Source organism: Chrysemys picta, chromosome 10 (genome assembly GCF_011386835.1).
Source record: "Chrysemys picta bellii isolate R12L10 chromosome 10, ASM1138683v2, whole genome shotgun sequence".
Classification (NCBI taxonomy): domain Eukaryota; kingdom Metazoa; phylum Chordata; order Testudines; family Emydidae; genus Chrysemys; species Chrysemys picta.
Genome location: NC_088800.1, coordinates 82057458 through 82072853, shown reverse-complemented (window position 1 = coordinate 82072853; position 15396 = coordinate 82057458). Strand labels below are relative to the sequence as shown.

General features: G+C 37.8%; 1 protein-coding gene across 7 annotated transcripts in view; it reads right to left on the bottom strand.

Annotated features, from left to right (window-relative positions):
• EPN2 (epsin 2) overlaps positions 1-15396 on the bottom strand; it is a 59684-nt gene that overhangs the window by 27947 nt on the left and 16341 nt on the right. For all 7 annotated transcript variants that reach the window (XR_010591215.1, XM_008164755.4, XM_008164756.4 and 4 more), the window contains exon 2: positions 2753-3520. Coding sequence is in view for 6 of the 7 variants with exons in the window: in XM_008164755.4 (XP_008162977.1) it covers positions 2753-3347 (595 nt within the window). In the remaining variant the exon portion in view is untranslated. The remainder of the gene's footprint in view (positions 1-2752; positions 3521-15396) is intronic.

Below are 15396 nucleotides of genomic sequence, written 5' to 3'. Positions count from 1 at the left end.
TTGTTCTCCTTAATCTCTGAGGATAGGACAAGAAGCAATTGGCTTAAATTGCAGCAATGATGGTTTAGGTTGGACATTAGGAAAAAATTCCTGTCAGGGTTGTTAAGCACCGGAATAAATTGCCCAGGAAGGTTGTGGGATCTCCATCATTGCAGATTTTTAAGAGCAGGTTAGACAAACACCTGTCAGGGATGGTCTAGATCAGGGGTCAGCAACGTTCGGCACGCGGCTCGCCAGGATAAGCACCCTGGCGGGCCGGGCCAGTTTTATTTACCTGCTGACGCGGCAGGTTCGGCCGATCGCGGCCCCCACCAGCCACGGTTCAGTGACTTCCTCCTAAACGTCCTTTCAAGGATATTTCTCAATGGCTTGCAAAGTGAAAAGTTTACTCTTTCAATGTAGTTTGCTAGAGCTACACGCTCAGACCATATGAGAAGAAAGGATAATACGATAGACATGACTCATCTTCCTTTGAATGGTCTAAAGATGGAAACCAGGATTTTCCATGATCTTGTATTCATTTATTTATTTTAAAGCCTAAATTAATTCTACACTAACAGGGAAGACATTAAATTTCCCAGGGTTTGGTTTTTTTGCTCACAATGTAATACTCTGTGCCCCACCATACAATCTCCCACTCCCCTGGTAACAGACACCGCTGCTTTGAAATAGTTTCTGGTTCTCTGGTCATCTGTGGATGTTGCTTTGGTCTATCAAGTTGAAAGGTCTGCTCAATAAAATGCAACAAATTTGTCGTTTGAATTGTTTAAAAAATATTTTTAATACCCAGCAAAATGTTTGATGATTAGCATTAAAGTGTTGGGAGTGTTATAGCCAGAAGCTCCGGAACTTCCAAAACTTCCTTACTGGAGGAGCTCAATCAATCCTTGCTGCACAAGTGGTTCTGCAAATAAAGATGTGGAGCACTCGGGTGCACAAGTACAAGACAAATAACGATACACAGGACACTAATATTTTGTTTTGAAAGAATGACCTGAACATGGTTCTGCTATCTAGCACACAATACAATTCCTAAAACATTAAAGGAATAAGAATTCAGCAGGATACCTTCTCCTGCAGCATGAATATAGCAAAAGAAAGTTTGAACGTCTGGTATCTGGTTTAGTATGGCAAATAAAAATGTTTAAATATACTAACTAATGTAACATTTGCTGAAGAATAGACCAAGACATTATTAACATACCGTGGTGAGGATCAATTCAATAAATCAATTAAAGTTAAGAGCCATGATACTTCATCTTAATCTCCTAGCCAAGTATGGTTCAATTACATTAGTACTCTGAAGGGAGACCTCAAAAGAAAACCTAATATCCTAGTGACACAATAAAGATGCTCTTCTTTCAGAGTCAATACTGAAACAATGCTCCAGCATGATAAAAAGAGGTATTCAGCGGTTGGATGTTCCATGGTTTGTGGGGTTTTTTTTAATAAGAGGTAAAACAGAGGTTCTGAGTACTTGGGATCATTTAAGATCCCATGGTATTTTTCACAAGAAAAAAGTATTAATTTGGTGCCTGATAAAATTCCAGTTTGGATAATGCTGCTTAACGTGCTTTTCTCTGTACCTTTAAATAGATAAAGTATTTTTCACTGCCTATCCTAAACTGTTGTGTAATATTGCTATGTGCTGCTAAATTGTTGCTGCCTTCCGCACAACAAGCGGGTGACACGTCATTGGCTGTTAAGGCAATTCCTGTATTTATAACTTGAGAGGTGGTAATAATTTAGGATGAAGGGCCCGACAAATGTAAGATTATTGTTATAACTGACACTTATTCAATTCACCATTGACTCTGTTACAGCACTTCAGATACTGTAAGTGTTCGTTTAACAAACAAACAAAAAAATGAGTTTTCTTTTAGCATTATACCACAACCACTGAGATTTCAGCCAAAGCAGCCTTCAGATCATTACTTATGTTAAGAAGTGCCAAACCAGACTGCATAACAAGTGGGCCCAAGCAGCCATACAAAGAACCCATTCCTTTGGCATTGTATTTTCATTAATTTTTAGAATGAAACAGTATTTAGTACCGATATTTGTACATCAAAAGTTGATACTATAAATGTGTATAGTGAAGAATTAAGCACTGAAGTATTGAACTGTTACAACAGTATTTGTTTAAAAGAACTGTTGAACAATGAAGTAAACTGTTATGCTCACACTAAAATAAAATAGCAACAAAATAAAAGGAAGTCTGGTCAAACTGATGGATGCAAGGGAATTCCCTGTGCTGATTTTATTAAAATAGAATTCAAAAAGAAACCTAAAAGAATGAAGTGTAAAACAAAACACACTTTTCATCACACACACCTCTCAAAATTGGAAACGTATGCAGAATATTAACTGAAAGAATCCCCTTTGCTGCTCTGCCCCAGTCAGATGTGTCATATTAAACATTGGAATCCATTCATGGAAATGGCTGGATTTCACCACCTTTGGGACAAGGTAAGTAAAAATTGTTTTATAAATCAATTTAAATCAACATATTCATCCTCTCCCCGACAAGCAATTAAGCCTAGTAATTTGTAAAGGCATTAGTACTTCCCAGAAGACGTATAGAGTTTCAGTCACTGCAAAAACCCCTTGTGATCTGTACACTAATATTCTAGAAAGCTCCACTTACTCTCTCATCCAACTGCAAATCAGAATCTGAAAGGTCTCGAACAGATGTAGATTTACGGAACAAAACCACCCTCATTTTTACATGCATTTGATTATTTGTACTTACAGCCATGGTAAGATGCAGGAGAGCCTCCAGATTTGCCATATTCTTGCTCTGAATAGCTAGTGGATAGATTAGGCTGACTGGAACCTCTGCCAAATGTGATCTGGTTACTACCAACTCCAGTGGCCACCTGAGCCATACGCTCTTTGGTCTTCAGGGCTTGGGCCCTCTCTGTCTTGAGTCGCTCATCATCCTTCAGAAGAGAGACCAGCTGCTTGGACTTCTCCCTTACATTGATGCCCTGGTCCTTACCATCTCGATCAATATATTGGAAGTCCTTCAATGTTTGAATAGCAAAAATATTCTCTTTACATTGCTGTGCCACCCTCTCAGAGCCTGTTTTAATCAGGTAATCTAACAGAGTAAGGGCCTTATACACATGCCGCCAGTTTTTGCCATGGTCATTCAGCCGTTTCCAGATCATGCTCATAATTTCAGAAAAGGCTACCACATTGTAAGTCAGATCTGCTATTTCAGTCATTAAGGAACTAGAAGGACCCCATGGGTCATTGGAAGTTGCTTCCCGAACTTTTATTTCGGCCTCTGAATAATTGTTCACAATGTTTTTCATTTGCCGTCTAATAGACGAAGTCGTCATTTTTTTCCCCTTTTAATAAGACAAACTTCAAAAACTTCAAAGAGATTAATTTTTTCCCTCCCAATGCACGTTTCTGGACTGTGAAGACTCTATCAGTGATCAATTTGAAACAAGTTCTGCTAAGATCATTTCCTCTCTTCAAGAAAAAGGTGCAAGACACAGGAAACCATAACCTAAAAAGAAAAAGAAAAAAAAATTAGTTGTAGCTTTAATTGTTCTTTTGTGAATAAAAACATCCAACAAAATTGTCCAAAGCTTTGAAGTCAACTGAAGGTGCTTTCAAGGTCCCTAGTGCATTTTATGTGAAGAAACCCACTTTTGCTTCTTATCTCAAGACTAAGGCCGTGGCTACACTCAAAACTTCAAAGCACTGCTGCGGGAGCGTTCCCTCGGCAGCGCTTTGAAGTGCAAGTGTGGTCCCGCGCCAGTACTGGGAGAGAGCTCTCCCAGCGCTGCAGGTACTCCACCTCCAGGAGGGGATTAGTTTACAGCGCTGGGAGCACGGCTCCCAGCACTGGGGCACTGTTTACACTGGTGCTTTACAGCGCTGTAACTTGTTGCACTCAGGGGTTTTTTTTCACACCCCTGAACGAGAAAGTTGCAGCACTGTAAAGCGCCAGTGTAGCCAAGCCCTCAGGTAAGATTAACTGCTGGAAATTCACACTATTTAAAATAAACAATATAAATATCAAAAGTAAAAAAAGCATTACAATATACAATAAAAAGAGCATGATTATTACTATACTCTGATTAGTTTCTAGGTTGTTTTGTCACAAGCATGCACATTGACAATGAGAGAAAGCTAAGTCAAAGAAATTAGTTGTGAATTTAGTTTTGTTGTGAGGTCTATAGTAATTATCTCATAGGATCAAGTGAGCAAATTCCAGAGTCAGGTCTGGGTCTTTCAAAAGTTCTGTCTCCTCCACTCATGAGCCTCCCTCTGTTGGTTAACAATTTCAATGTTCTAGTGTAACATAGCTGTTGTGGGAACTCAGGGTCATGGAGCGTGAGAATTTCCTATAAACTAATCACACTATTTCTAAGGTATCCAGGGACAAATTCATAGGGGGCTCTGAATATCAGGGCAGACACCTTGAACTGGGTTCTATATTCAACTGGAAGCCACTGAAGAGGGGCAGCAGAAGAATGCATTCAAGGCGACATGCAAAGCTAAGCAGATCAGAGGGAAAACAGTTTGTTTACTTTGTATATTTGACAGCACTGTGTGTCTACCAGAGTCACAGTTTCTGCTGCTTGGGAGCATATTTCACATTGCACTGAGGAAGGATGTGTTTTAAATTATACAAAAATGTAATTGTAAATCCAAAATATTGTCAGGGGAACTCAAGTGTAAGCTTTATAAATGCAAAACCTTTTACACTTTTTTGAAGATGATTAGATTTCAAATTGGCAGAGGCCCATTTACGCTTTACAATGCATTACTCAAGTGAACAGACATTCAGATATTTACGCTGTACGTTTACTATTAATTATATCCTTTGATTTTCAAATTTAAAAAAAAATCATTGCAATGTTTTACAAATTACAAATAAAACCAGTTTAAATACTTAAAAAACACTGATTCCATAAGGAAAAAGTTACCACACTGGCAGAACAAGGACTGTACTTTTAAAAATGTTCTCCAGCAATGTTTCTCCAGACTTGTACAAGAAACTGCACTATCAGTAACAAAAGGCGTGGGTGAGAATTAACACACTGATTGCAAGCTTAACATTACCATCATTCTTCAAATTACTATCATGCCATTTTGAAGGAAGGCAGAATTAAGTTTCAACTTAGACAACTTTTCTAAGTCAGTAATAAACATACAACTTTATAACAGTGAAAGAACAGTACAAAAGAATATGTCCTTTCAAGATGACAATTCTCAGCAAATAAGATCAATGACAACAAGATTGAGACAGCTTTAAAAAAATCTGTAATAATATTTATTCTTGGAAGAATTAAGATAAAAACTATTATAGTTTAAGTATTGCAGAAAATTAAGTTGGCCATAAGACCAGACCTGAAGAAAAAGCTCTGTGTAAGTTTGAAAGCTTGTCTTTCTCCAACAGAAGTTGGTCCAATAAAGATATTACCTCACCCACTTTGGTTCTCTAATAAGAGTTAAAAACAGACTTCAAATAAAATGCAGCAGCATAGTGTATTCCTTTACATTTATTTAAATCCAACTCATAGGAAAAGAATTTTGATCTATCATCAGACAAACACCAGAAGGAACAGAGCTCGGTAGCAGCCTCTGGATAGGAAATAGAGATGACACTGCTCCTAGAGGAGTCTCCTCATCTTTGCAACCCCAGAGTATGGCAGAGGAATCCCCATCTAAACATCTGAATTCCACTCCCTCCATAACTGGGGAAAAAAATGGTGACTTTTTTTGGGGGGGGGGGGGAAGGCTTGCCAGAAGATATCAATGAAGCCAATAGCTTAGCAGCATTCAGAAAAGGCTTGGATATTTACATGGATAACAAGAACAATGTTATGTAAAAATCAAAGAGGTAAGTAATAAAACAGCAAAAACAAGCAACTTCAACTACCTACATATAAACTGGCAGTGTCACAAATGGACACGGTTTGGAAAAATAATTTCAACATCCATAGCTGAACTACTAAGTAAGAGCAACCACAGCAGAATTAAGTTCAAGTCCCTTGGAGGAGGATTCATATAAAAACCTAGCATTGCTCTGCTAAGCTTTCACTAGAAAGGAGAATTTCAAAGTGAAGTAGCCTTTGAAAAGACCCTTAATTATTGCTGGACTTTTATCATGTGCATAAGAAACCATGCGTCTTGACTCAAGAATGTGCCCTAGACTGAAGCACCTATTTTAATGGAGAGGAAACCAAACAGTTAATCCTATGCCCTGAAACGGGCCAAGAGCAGAGCTTCCTCTGTTGAGTCACCAAGTGCTTGAACCGCAGCATAAAAGTAAAGTGTATATGATGGTCAATCATACTAGCAGGAAGACTGATTTAGCCCCAACCTTGGCCATATCTACACTAGGAAAAAAACATTTATTTTGTAGTGAAGACAAAGCCCAAGATACAAGTGGGATTTGAAGCCTCTCTCAGTACAGAGGTGGTTTACAGAGAATCCAAAGTTTGGGGGGGAAAACCGAGGCTGAGGCTTATGTTTTATTTATTTTTGAGTTACCAATAAAGCCAAGCACTGGAAACAAGCGAGTTCGCACTATGTGTATATGCTCTGGAATGTGATGGGAACTCTATTTGATTATAGAGTCATTCTCCCAGTTTGAAGGGGATATGCTGCTGTAGCAACAGAAGGTGACATATGTTACAGGCACAAGTGATACACGTGCAGTAGACAGAATAGAATAAAGGGAGCTTTAACTTTGAAAAATATTAAATTGTTTGCTATATTAATAAGTGAGCACACTGAATTAGATGCAACAGAAAGAAAGGTGTTCTTAGCTCTTCAACAAAATTAAAGACTTCATTTGATAATTTATACTTCTATGGCAATTATAAGATTGCTACACAGTGCAAACTCTAGCATTCAGATACTTTACATATTCATACCTTGAAATAATTATGCAATTTCAATTGCTAATTACATAGCTTAGTTTGATATGAGTCAGCAAAACAGTGCTGAGTCCAGTCATTAACATGATACCTTTTTTGACCCAAAGGTAAGTTTAGAAACATTTTGCCTCCCTGGTACAGCTATTCCACTTTTTGCTATTAAAAAGCAAACTACAGGATTTTGAGAGACTTTCATTTTATCCTATTAAAAATAGCAAAGAAGAGCTTGGGGGAAGGACCACCTTGTGTTAATGCTCTTTACCTAAAATAAAAATTTGCCAAGAGTTTAATTTCATTTTTACAGCTGTTTTGGCACTAGCAATAAATCAAGTTCTTGGGCACTTCATAAAGCAAACACCAAAAGATACACAACTCATTTGCTTCCCCATTCCTATTAAATTAATATTTTACTTGACCTTAACATTTGGAGAATATGAGAACAGCCTTTGAGATAAAAGCTAAATATCGCCATTTGATAAAGTAAGAAAACATTTTTAATTCATGATTAGTTGGTTTCATAGAAAATTATTTTAATAGAAAATTTAGGATTCTTTTAAGAGGCCTTAGTGAATTAACATCTCACCAATGAACTAACACAAAGTACAATATACTTGCAACTTCAGCAAAAATCAGAGTCCCCATTGTAAACAGTACAATTGCAACTGCAGCAAAAAATAAAACTAATTTATTAAAGTTACTGCTCTTTGTAAAAAGCAGCTGCAGGGACCACCAACTTGAACAGATTTCTTAAAAGGGATAGCCAAGGTTTTTTTGTCGGTGGTGGTTTCTTTTTTTAACTGAGACTCCCAAAATTTCATCCATCTAATATTGCTGCCTATCACTGTGGGCCACTTTTTCCTCTGTTTTCTAATTTTGTCACCTTTTGTACAAATAGGAATGGAATATGCAATTCTGCAGAGAGAAAACTAATGTTTATCTGTAACGTCAGGAGTAATCTTGGCGGTGGGGTGATGAGAATATCTAATTTCTCAATTTCCTCTATGTTTTATTCAAACACTTTCATGATATGTATAACCCTGAAGAATTCTTCTCATGACAGTTATTCAGATACCGAATGCAGATGGAAGGACACTTGACTATTTCTGCCTATCAGATCTCTACCAAGAGACTAAATGAAATTCAAAAGAGATAAACCACCATCTTTAGTTTGCTAAGACAAAGAAATGAGCCCAATCCAACAGGCATTAATAAAACTTAATTCAAAAGAGAAGCAATATAAATCCACTTAATGTATGGATTTCAACAAAATCCATTGAGTTATCTGAAATGTAAAGCCACACATTGAAGTTTGTCTACACTGAAAAAATAGCCTTCACTCAAAGCAAGAAACAGTAAGAAAATTTAAACAGGGTCAGGTTGAGTATGCAACTAAAACTGAAAAAAATGCAGGTGTGAATATCCCTTTCATATCAAGCGGACATTAGGGTCAATGTTTTAAATATTACTAAAACTAAAATAGCCAGAACACAGACACTAGATTTTAGCTGGAGGACATATTGGGAAGAAGAAATACACGTACACGCTTGTCATTACTATCAGTAGATATGAGAAAAAAATGCCATTTTTGAACTGCTGGTACTAATTATCACATTACTTCAGGAGAGAGTTATCAAACAGGTTAAACTGCACACATGTCTACAAACAAGATATTTTAACCCATATACAAAAATATCCAATTTCCCCCCCCCCCTTTTCCTACATGAAAGGGAGATCTGCAAGTTTTCTCACAAAGATTTAGATTACATTTATAAAAAGGGATTCAGCCAGACATAGCTAAAAATGTTCATATTCTAGAAAAGTGAAATACACAATGGATTAATATAACATCTGTACGGTGTTGTGTGTGCAGTTTCAAGTACATGGAAGGAGTGGTTTACACAACTATACAATACAAAACAATACATTTTATTAGTAATATCAGAGATCCTCAAACCCCAGCCCCATTCATTCATTAATTACATGACTAACTCTTAATACAGAAATATCTGTATTACTGTTGAGCCTAGAGGCCACAGCCAAGATCCCCGTTGTGCTACGCACTGTACCCAGTGACAGAGTCTCTGCCCCAAAGAGTTTACAAACTAACTAAATAAGACAGAGGGTGCAAGGGGAAACAGAGGCACAGTGAAGTGACTTGCCCCAGGTCACACAGCAAGCAAGTGGCAGAGATAAAACAGAACCCAGGTCTCCCAACTCTCAGTCCAATTGCTTCATCCACATACTACATCCCGTAAGAGATGCCTTATGCCACAAATTTTAACATCAAGCTAGCTGAGTCAAATATAGACCCTAATGTAAGCAGGAGCATCTCTAATGAAGTTAATGCTCATCTGTTAATATATTATTCCTAAAGTTTCACACACAAAAGCTAATTAGGAATATTACAGTTCCAAAGTAAATTTGCAGCGTTATTGTAGCTGTGTTGGTCCCAGGATATGAGAAAGACAAGGTAGATGAGGTAACTTTTTATTGGACCAACTGCTGTTGGTGGAAAGTACATGCTTTTTGAGCTAAACAGAGCTGAAGAACTCCGTGTAGCTCAAAAGCTTGTACCTTCTACACCAAGAGAAGATGGTCCAATAAAAGATATTACCTCACCATTGTCTCTCTCTCAGTTTCAAAGTAAAGCGTTCAAGTCAGGAACTGGTGAAGTTAAGGTTAACTCTTCCTTCCCTCCCACCTCACCCCACCCACCCTCCCACACCACACAGATTTGTGTTTTATAACTTGAAGTAGCAACCTGGTAATACCGAACTGGAAGGACTAGTGATAACATCCACTATGGCAAATCCTATACTGCTATATTAAAATCCATTTTGTAAATCTTCATGACAAGCTGTGTTATTACACAATAACTGCTTAATAAAGTTATTAACATCAGTTGCTAAATTTTGGAACATTGTTTTGCTTACATTTTAATGCTCCCTGGAAGATGTAAGTAAATTGTCTTATAATTTAGTAGCTACGCTGTGTAAAAAGTCCTCACTTTCCACAGAGGAAAAAAAAAAGACTACCTTTACTTAATACATTAATACATGCTGTGAAGGAGTTTAGTCAGAATTCACTAATAAGCAGGGTGGATAAAAATCAATGATTTAAAATAAAATTAAATAAATAAATAAATAAATGATCTGATTTTTTTTATTTAAATCTAAAGATATAGTTTTAATTAAGATACATTATAGCTCAAAGATATCGCATCATGGAATAGGGATTATAAATTCTAATTCTATAGTATGAGACTATATAGTCATGTAATGTTTAAGAAAAGTTTTGTAAATGAGTTCCAATAGTTCATGGATTAGGGACCCAATCTTATGGGGTTTCAGGGGCATCTGTATAGATTATTTAGATTAATCTTTCTATCTACCCAATGGGACTCAGTGCTCAGTCTAGAAGATACCATCAGAGATGCTTAGTTTTGCAGTTCTCAAACTCTGGATTTGGGTCTCCAGAGATAACATGCTTGTTAACAGCAAAAATGTTTTTAAAATAAATAAATCAATAATATATAGAGATAAGAAATAACAGACCTCAACCCTATTGTCCCTCTGCAAATTTGTGTACACAGAGTCAATCCCTTACCTCTCTCTAAAAGCGCAAAGTTTCAAAAAGTTCAATGAACAGAAGATTGTTAGGGGTGGAAGAGATTCTGGACAAGGAGAAAGTCTGGAGATAACTGTGAGAAGGGAGGGATAGGCAGTAGAAACAAAAGTGAAACGATTTGATGAGCATATTCCAGAAATCTTGAGGTCTTTTTCAGTGTAGCCTTCATTGATTTGAGATCTACCATATCATTCTCTCACTAGAAGGGAAAACCTATAATGGCAGCAGGCCATAAAAAAAGAGACCCAGTTTGGGAAATATATGTTTGCTGATGATGTTTTAAAGAAAGTCACACCAGTGAACTGGTGGAAGTCACTTAAGCACTTGGATTCAGAGACTGTTGAAGTGATAATCTCACTTTTAACAGCAGTATCTCTTCTGCCGGTGTAGAAAGAATAATTCATTCCAAATTGAGAAATCATTTGGGACCTGAAAAAGCAGGAAAGCTTGTTTTTCTTTTCCAGATTAGAACAAACAGGAAAATGAAGGTGAAGACGACTGAGTTAGCTGCAGAAGCCAATATTTTAAGTTTCTCAGGTTGACCTGGCTGACATAGTCAATTTAATTTTTGTGTTTTTTTTTTAATTTAACTATTTTAGTTAAAACAATTTTAACAAAAACAAACCTGATTTTAAAAAACTTGAAGGTTTAACTAAATTCAAAAATTCATATGCTTGTTTTGTTAAAATATTATATGTTTGCTGTGGAAAAAAATCCAGAATATAGAACGTTGTTGTTTCAGTTAAATACAACAATTTAAATGTCTGTCTAGTGATGTTCTCCTCCTAATACAGCATGGCAAGAAAATCCTCCAAATACTAATTGATTAACCTGTTGAACTGGAGATAGTTCATCTCCCACTGACTTGATAAATATCTGCTTCAATTTACCTTTGTTTATTTCATTTACCAATCATTCATTTTCTGATATAGCTGTGTAGCAGGGCAGTTACCCTGCTCCTAGAAAAAAGGCTAGGCTGATTGGGGAACAGCCACAGCTGGGCCACACCCCAATCAGGCCACAGGTGGCCCTGTTATAAGGGCACAGGGAGGAGCTAGATCAGTCTCTCTCTAGCTGTGCAGAGAGAAGGACCTGGCTGTCTGGGAGCTGAGCAGGGTACCTGAGGCAGAGCAGTGCTGGGGAGCTCCAGCCTGGCAACTCTCCAGGCTGAGGCCTTGTTAAAGGCCCAAAGTAGGTACTGGGGTTGCAGAGGTGCAGCCTGGGGTTAGGCAGAGGCAGCTGGTCCAACCCCCTTGCCATTGATGAGTGGCCATGATAGACTGCAGTTTGCCCCAGTGAGCGGGACTAGATGCTGACTAGCAGTAGCCACTGAGGCAACATTGGGGTTTCCCCTGGGAGGGGAGACCCAGAGCATTGTGGGGTACTGCAGGGTCAGAACCCTGAAGTAAAGGGTACTAGGGACAGGGAGGGACACAGGGGCCAGCAGCAGACGAGACACCGGCCAGTATGAGGCACTCTGAGTGCTGGAGAGCTAATTCCCAAGACGACCAGCAGGAGGCACCGCACCACTGAGGCTTCACTTCGCTACAAGCTGTAAAACTAATCTGAAAAGTTTTCAAAATAAATCACTTTAAAAATGTATAGTGTGTACCTTCTAAAAATTAAACCTACTATCTCTGAGTAGAGAAGAATATGTATTAAGGTTACAACAACCAACAAGAATGCACTTTTATGTAGAAATCCATGATTAAATCAAGTCTTTTGATCAAGTCAAATTGATTTAAATCAAATCCACCCTGCTAATAAGACAGTCCAGAAAAATGACAGCATGCAAATAATTTTCTAATACTGGATGTATGCTTGTAGTCCTATATGGCTTCAAATATTTTAGATTTCATTCTCTAACCCCACAGCACTTTGAAAGATATCGTCAGGCTCAAACTGATTCTGTTTCACAGATTTGCTTTATTCATAAACAATTCTTACAGAATGAATAGATAACCAAATGGGTATTTCCTAGTCCACATTAAAGTACTTTAATACAAACACTTGTTTCCACAACCAAACTGGAAAAGGAGCAATTGTACTTTGTAATGCCTCAGAGAAGAACATTAAAAGAAGCTATGAAGCTTAGCACAATGCATAAAAGGGAGTAAGTACATATTAGCTTTCCAGTGCTATTGTACAGCAGAAGAAACCCTCCTGATTCATGAGAATAAAGCAAGATAATGAAGGCAGTGAAATTACTGCCAACCCCATATCCTTCTTCAGTCTCTCTCACACATTATTTAAGAAAGCTAATTAGGGACAGGGGTTCACTAAGGGCTCAATTCAAGAGAAAAATCAGTCCCCCTTCTCTGAAATCTAAACATGGGTCATCTTTAAACTTTTAATTTTGGGGGTGGAGGGAAGACTCAAAAGTTACGTTTTGGAAGCTTTCCACTCCCCTTTCACAAACAAGGGGACAAAGCCAGCTTTCATGAAGGACAGGTGGCCAAAGAGTTTCTTTAAAAAAAGAGTTAATGCACAAAGATATGCTTCTCCAAATGTATGCATATTAATGATTTACAAGATTGTTAGATTCCACACTGATTTTTCAGCAGTGCCTGAGGCTCCAAGGAATAAATTAAATCTTTAATTTTTATCACGGTGTATGGAGATCCATTGTGTAGCTAAATCCCTGCCCACATTAATCAGATATTTTATCAAACCCACTTTTCATTACATGCAATTTTAAAGGACCTATCATCTGTTAGAATATCTGAGTCCTCTATGTACAGTATCTCTACATACCTTTATAGTTTACTGAAAGGGAAAAAATGAATGGGAAGTTTTGCTTTGTGACTGAACATAAATGAATCACCTGGCCACTTCGATTCAGGACTTGCAAAGTGAAACTTGCCAATGATTTGTATGTTTCCTTCTGCAGCTTGTAACACAACTGCGATTATTGAAAAGAAAAGCAACTATGTTCCAGAATTAATATAGTGCAACACTCTCTGGAAGAGTAGAGCAGATCAGGACAAATGATCCAAGTCATAGCTACATAGTAGGTCTAATTTTAGACTTACAAGCTTTGGCAGAGTCTCTTTAAAAATAACATATTCCTTTGCCTATGGCTAGGTCAAGTGTCACTGACAGTACACAAGCTTCATTTCACATCTCGCTTTATTTCTCACTTGTAATACAGAGACTACTAGATAGGTAATGAATAATAGAATAAGGTAGAACTGTGGAAGAACATAGGTCAAGCCATTATGCACTGAGCCAAACATTCTAAATGCAGATTAATGCAATAGTAATAGTACAATAGAAAATACCTACCTGAAGGAGAGCACTTCCGTTTCCCTTTAGTAAAGGCTAAGGAAAATAATCAAAATTATACTGTGTACTCCAAAAATCACAAAAAGTGCAGAAATCTGAAATGAATGCAGATTACCATGTCTACTTGGGTGTTATTTTAGACTGAAATAAAGGTAGAGGGAGACTTTCAAAAGAACACGGAGAGAGAAATTAAGGCATGTTGGGGCTATACCTGCAAGAGAACATTTCCTTTAGAATATATTACCGGTTAATGAAGTGTGCCTGTCATTTCAGACATTAAGAAGCCTGCAAAGCAAAGGTAAGCTTCCTATCAAAAGAAAATGTGAATTAAAGTGTAAACACATTATCTGAAGTATTCAGTGTGCTCACATCAGATAATTAGTTCAAAATTGTAGCCACTGGAAATTATGTATATTTTCTGCTATACATTGGGCTTTCACCATAAAACTATTACTGTTATTTTGAATTGCAGCTAAATCCGGGCATATTGAGGCCTTAATCCAGACAAAAAACAGTTTTTCTTTCTAGATAGGCAAGATGTTAGAACACTAAAGGAGCCTGTGGGTCAAACTTACAACTTCTGATAGTTTCAAGCCAGATTTTGGTTACAGAATTAATGTGATTCACTTGTCTTGAAATTCCAAATGAATAAGACACTGCATAGTTAAATTAACAAAATCCAGTTTCACTGCTGATATGCACAAGCCTGTGGACAGCCAGAATGTGAATTGCAAGAATGCCAATTTCATGCTGCTACTGCTTGAGAAACCTGTAGTAGCGGCAGAGGCAGGCATCGCTGGGCTTCTTAAACTGAGTGGTGGCCAAGAGCTGAATGGAAACCTGCTCTCCAACTCTAGGTTTTAATATATTAGCTTGGCTACATGCAGGAAGCTTGAATTGCTACATCCCACCCTGATCAAAGTTTTCAAAGGTGATTAGAGATTTTGGGAGCCCAACTTGACACTATAAAGGGGCCTCATTTTCAGGAAGTGCCTAGCACTGAGAATCAGATGCCTTTTAAGGCATCCAAAACTTGAGACACCCCAAAATCACTCATCACTTTTGAAATATCTTGTCTTGTGTGTACTGGGGACTACGATCTAATATCTTCCACAGGCACAACATTCAATTAAAAATCCAGCAGGAATCAATTCAGCCGGTCTAACTATTCACTCTGAGTTTTAGATTTCCTTCACCCAGTTCAACTGCTTCACACCACACAGGTATGGAGAAGAGCAGCAGCTTTTATTTGTCAAAAGAAGAACAGGAGTACTTGTGGCACCTTAGAGACTAACAAATTTATTAGAGCATAAGCTTTCGTGGACTACAGTAGTCCACGAAAGCTTATGCTCTAATAAATTTGTTAGTCTCTAAGGTGCCACAAGTACTCCTGTTCTTCTTTTTGCGGATACAGACTAACACGGCTGCTACTGTGAAACCTTTTATTTGTCAAAGTAACTCCTTCTGACCTGGCCCATCCTAAAATGCAGAGCATAAAGCACGACCAAACTCAAGCCAGAGGACTGTATTTGTGGACAGGAGTTGGGTTGGCAGCAGCACCTGAGTAAAAGCCCAG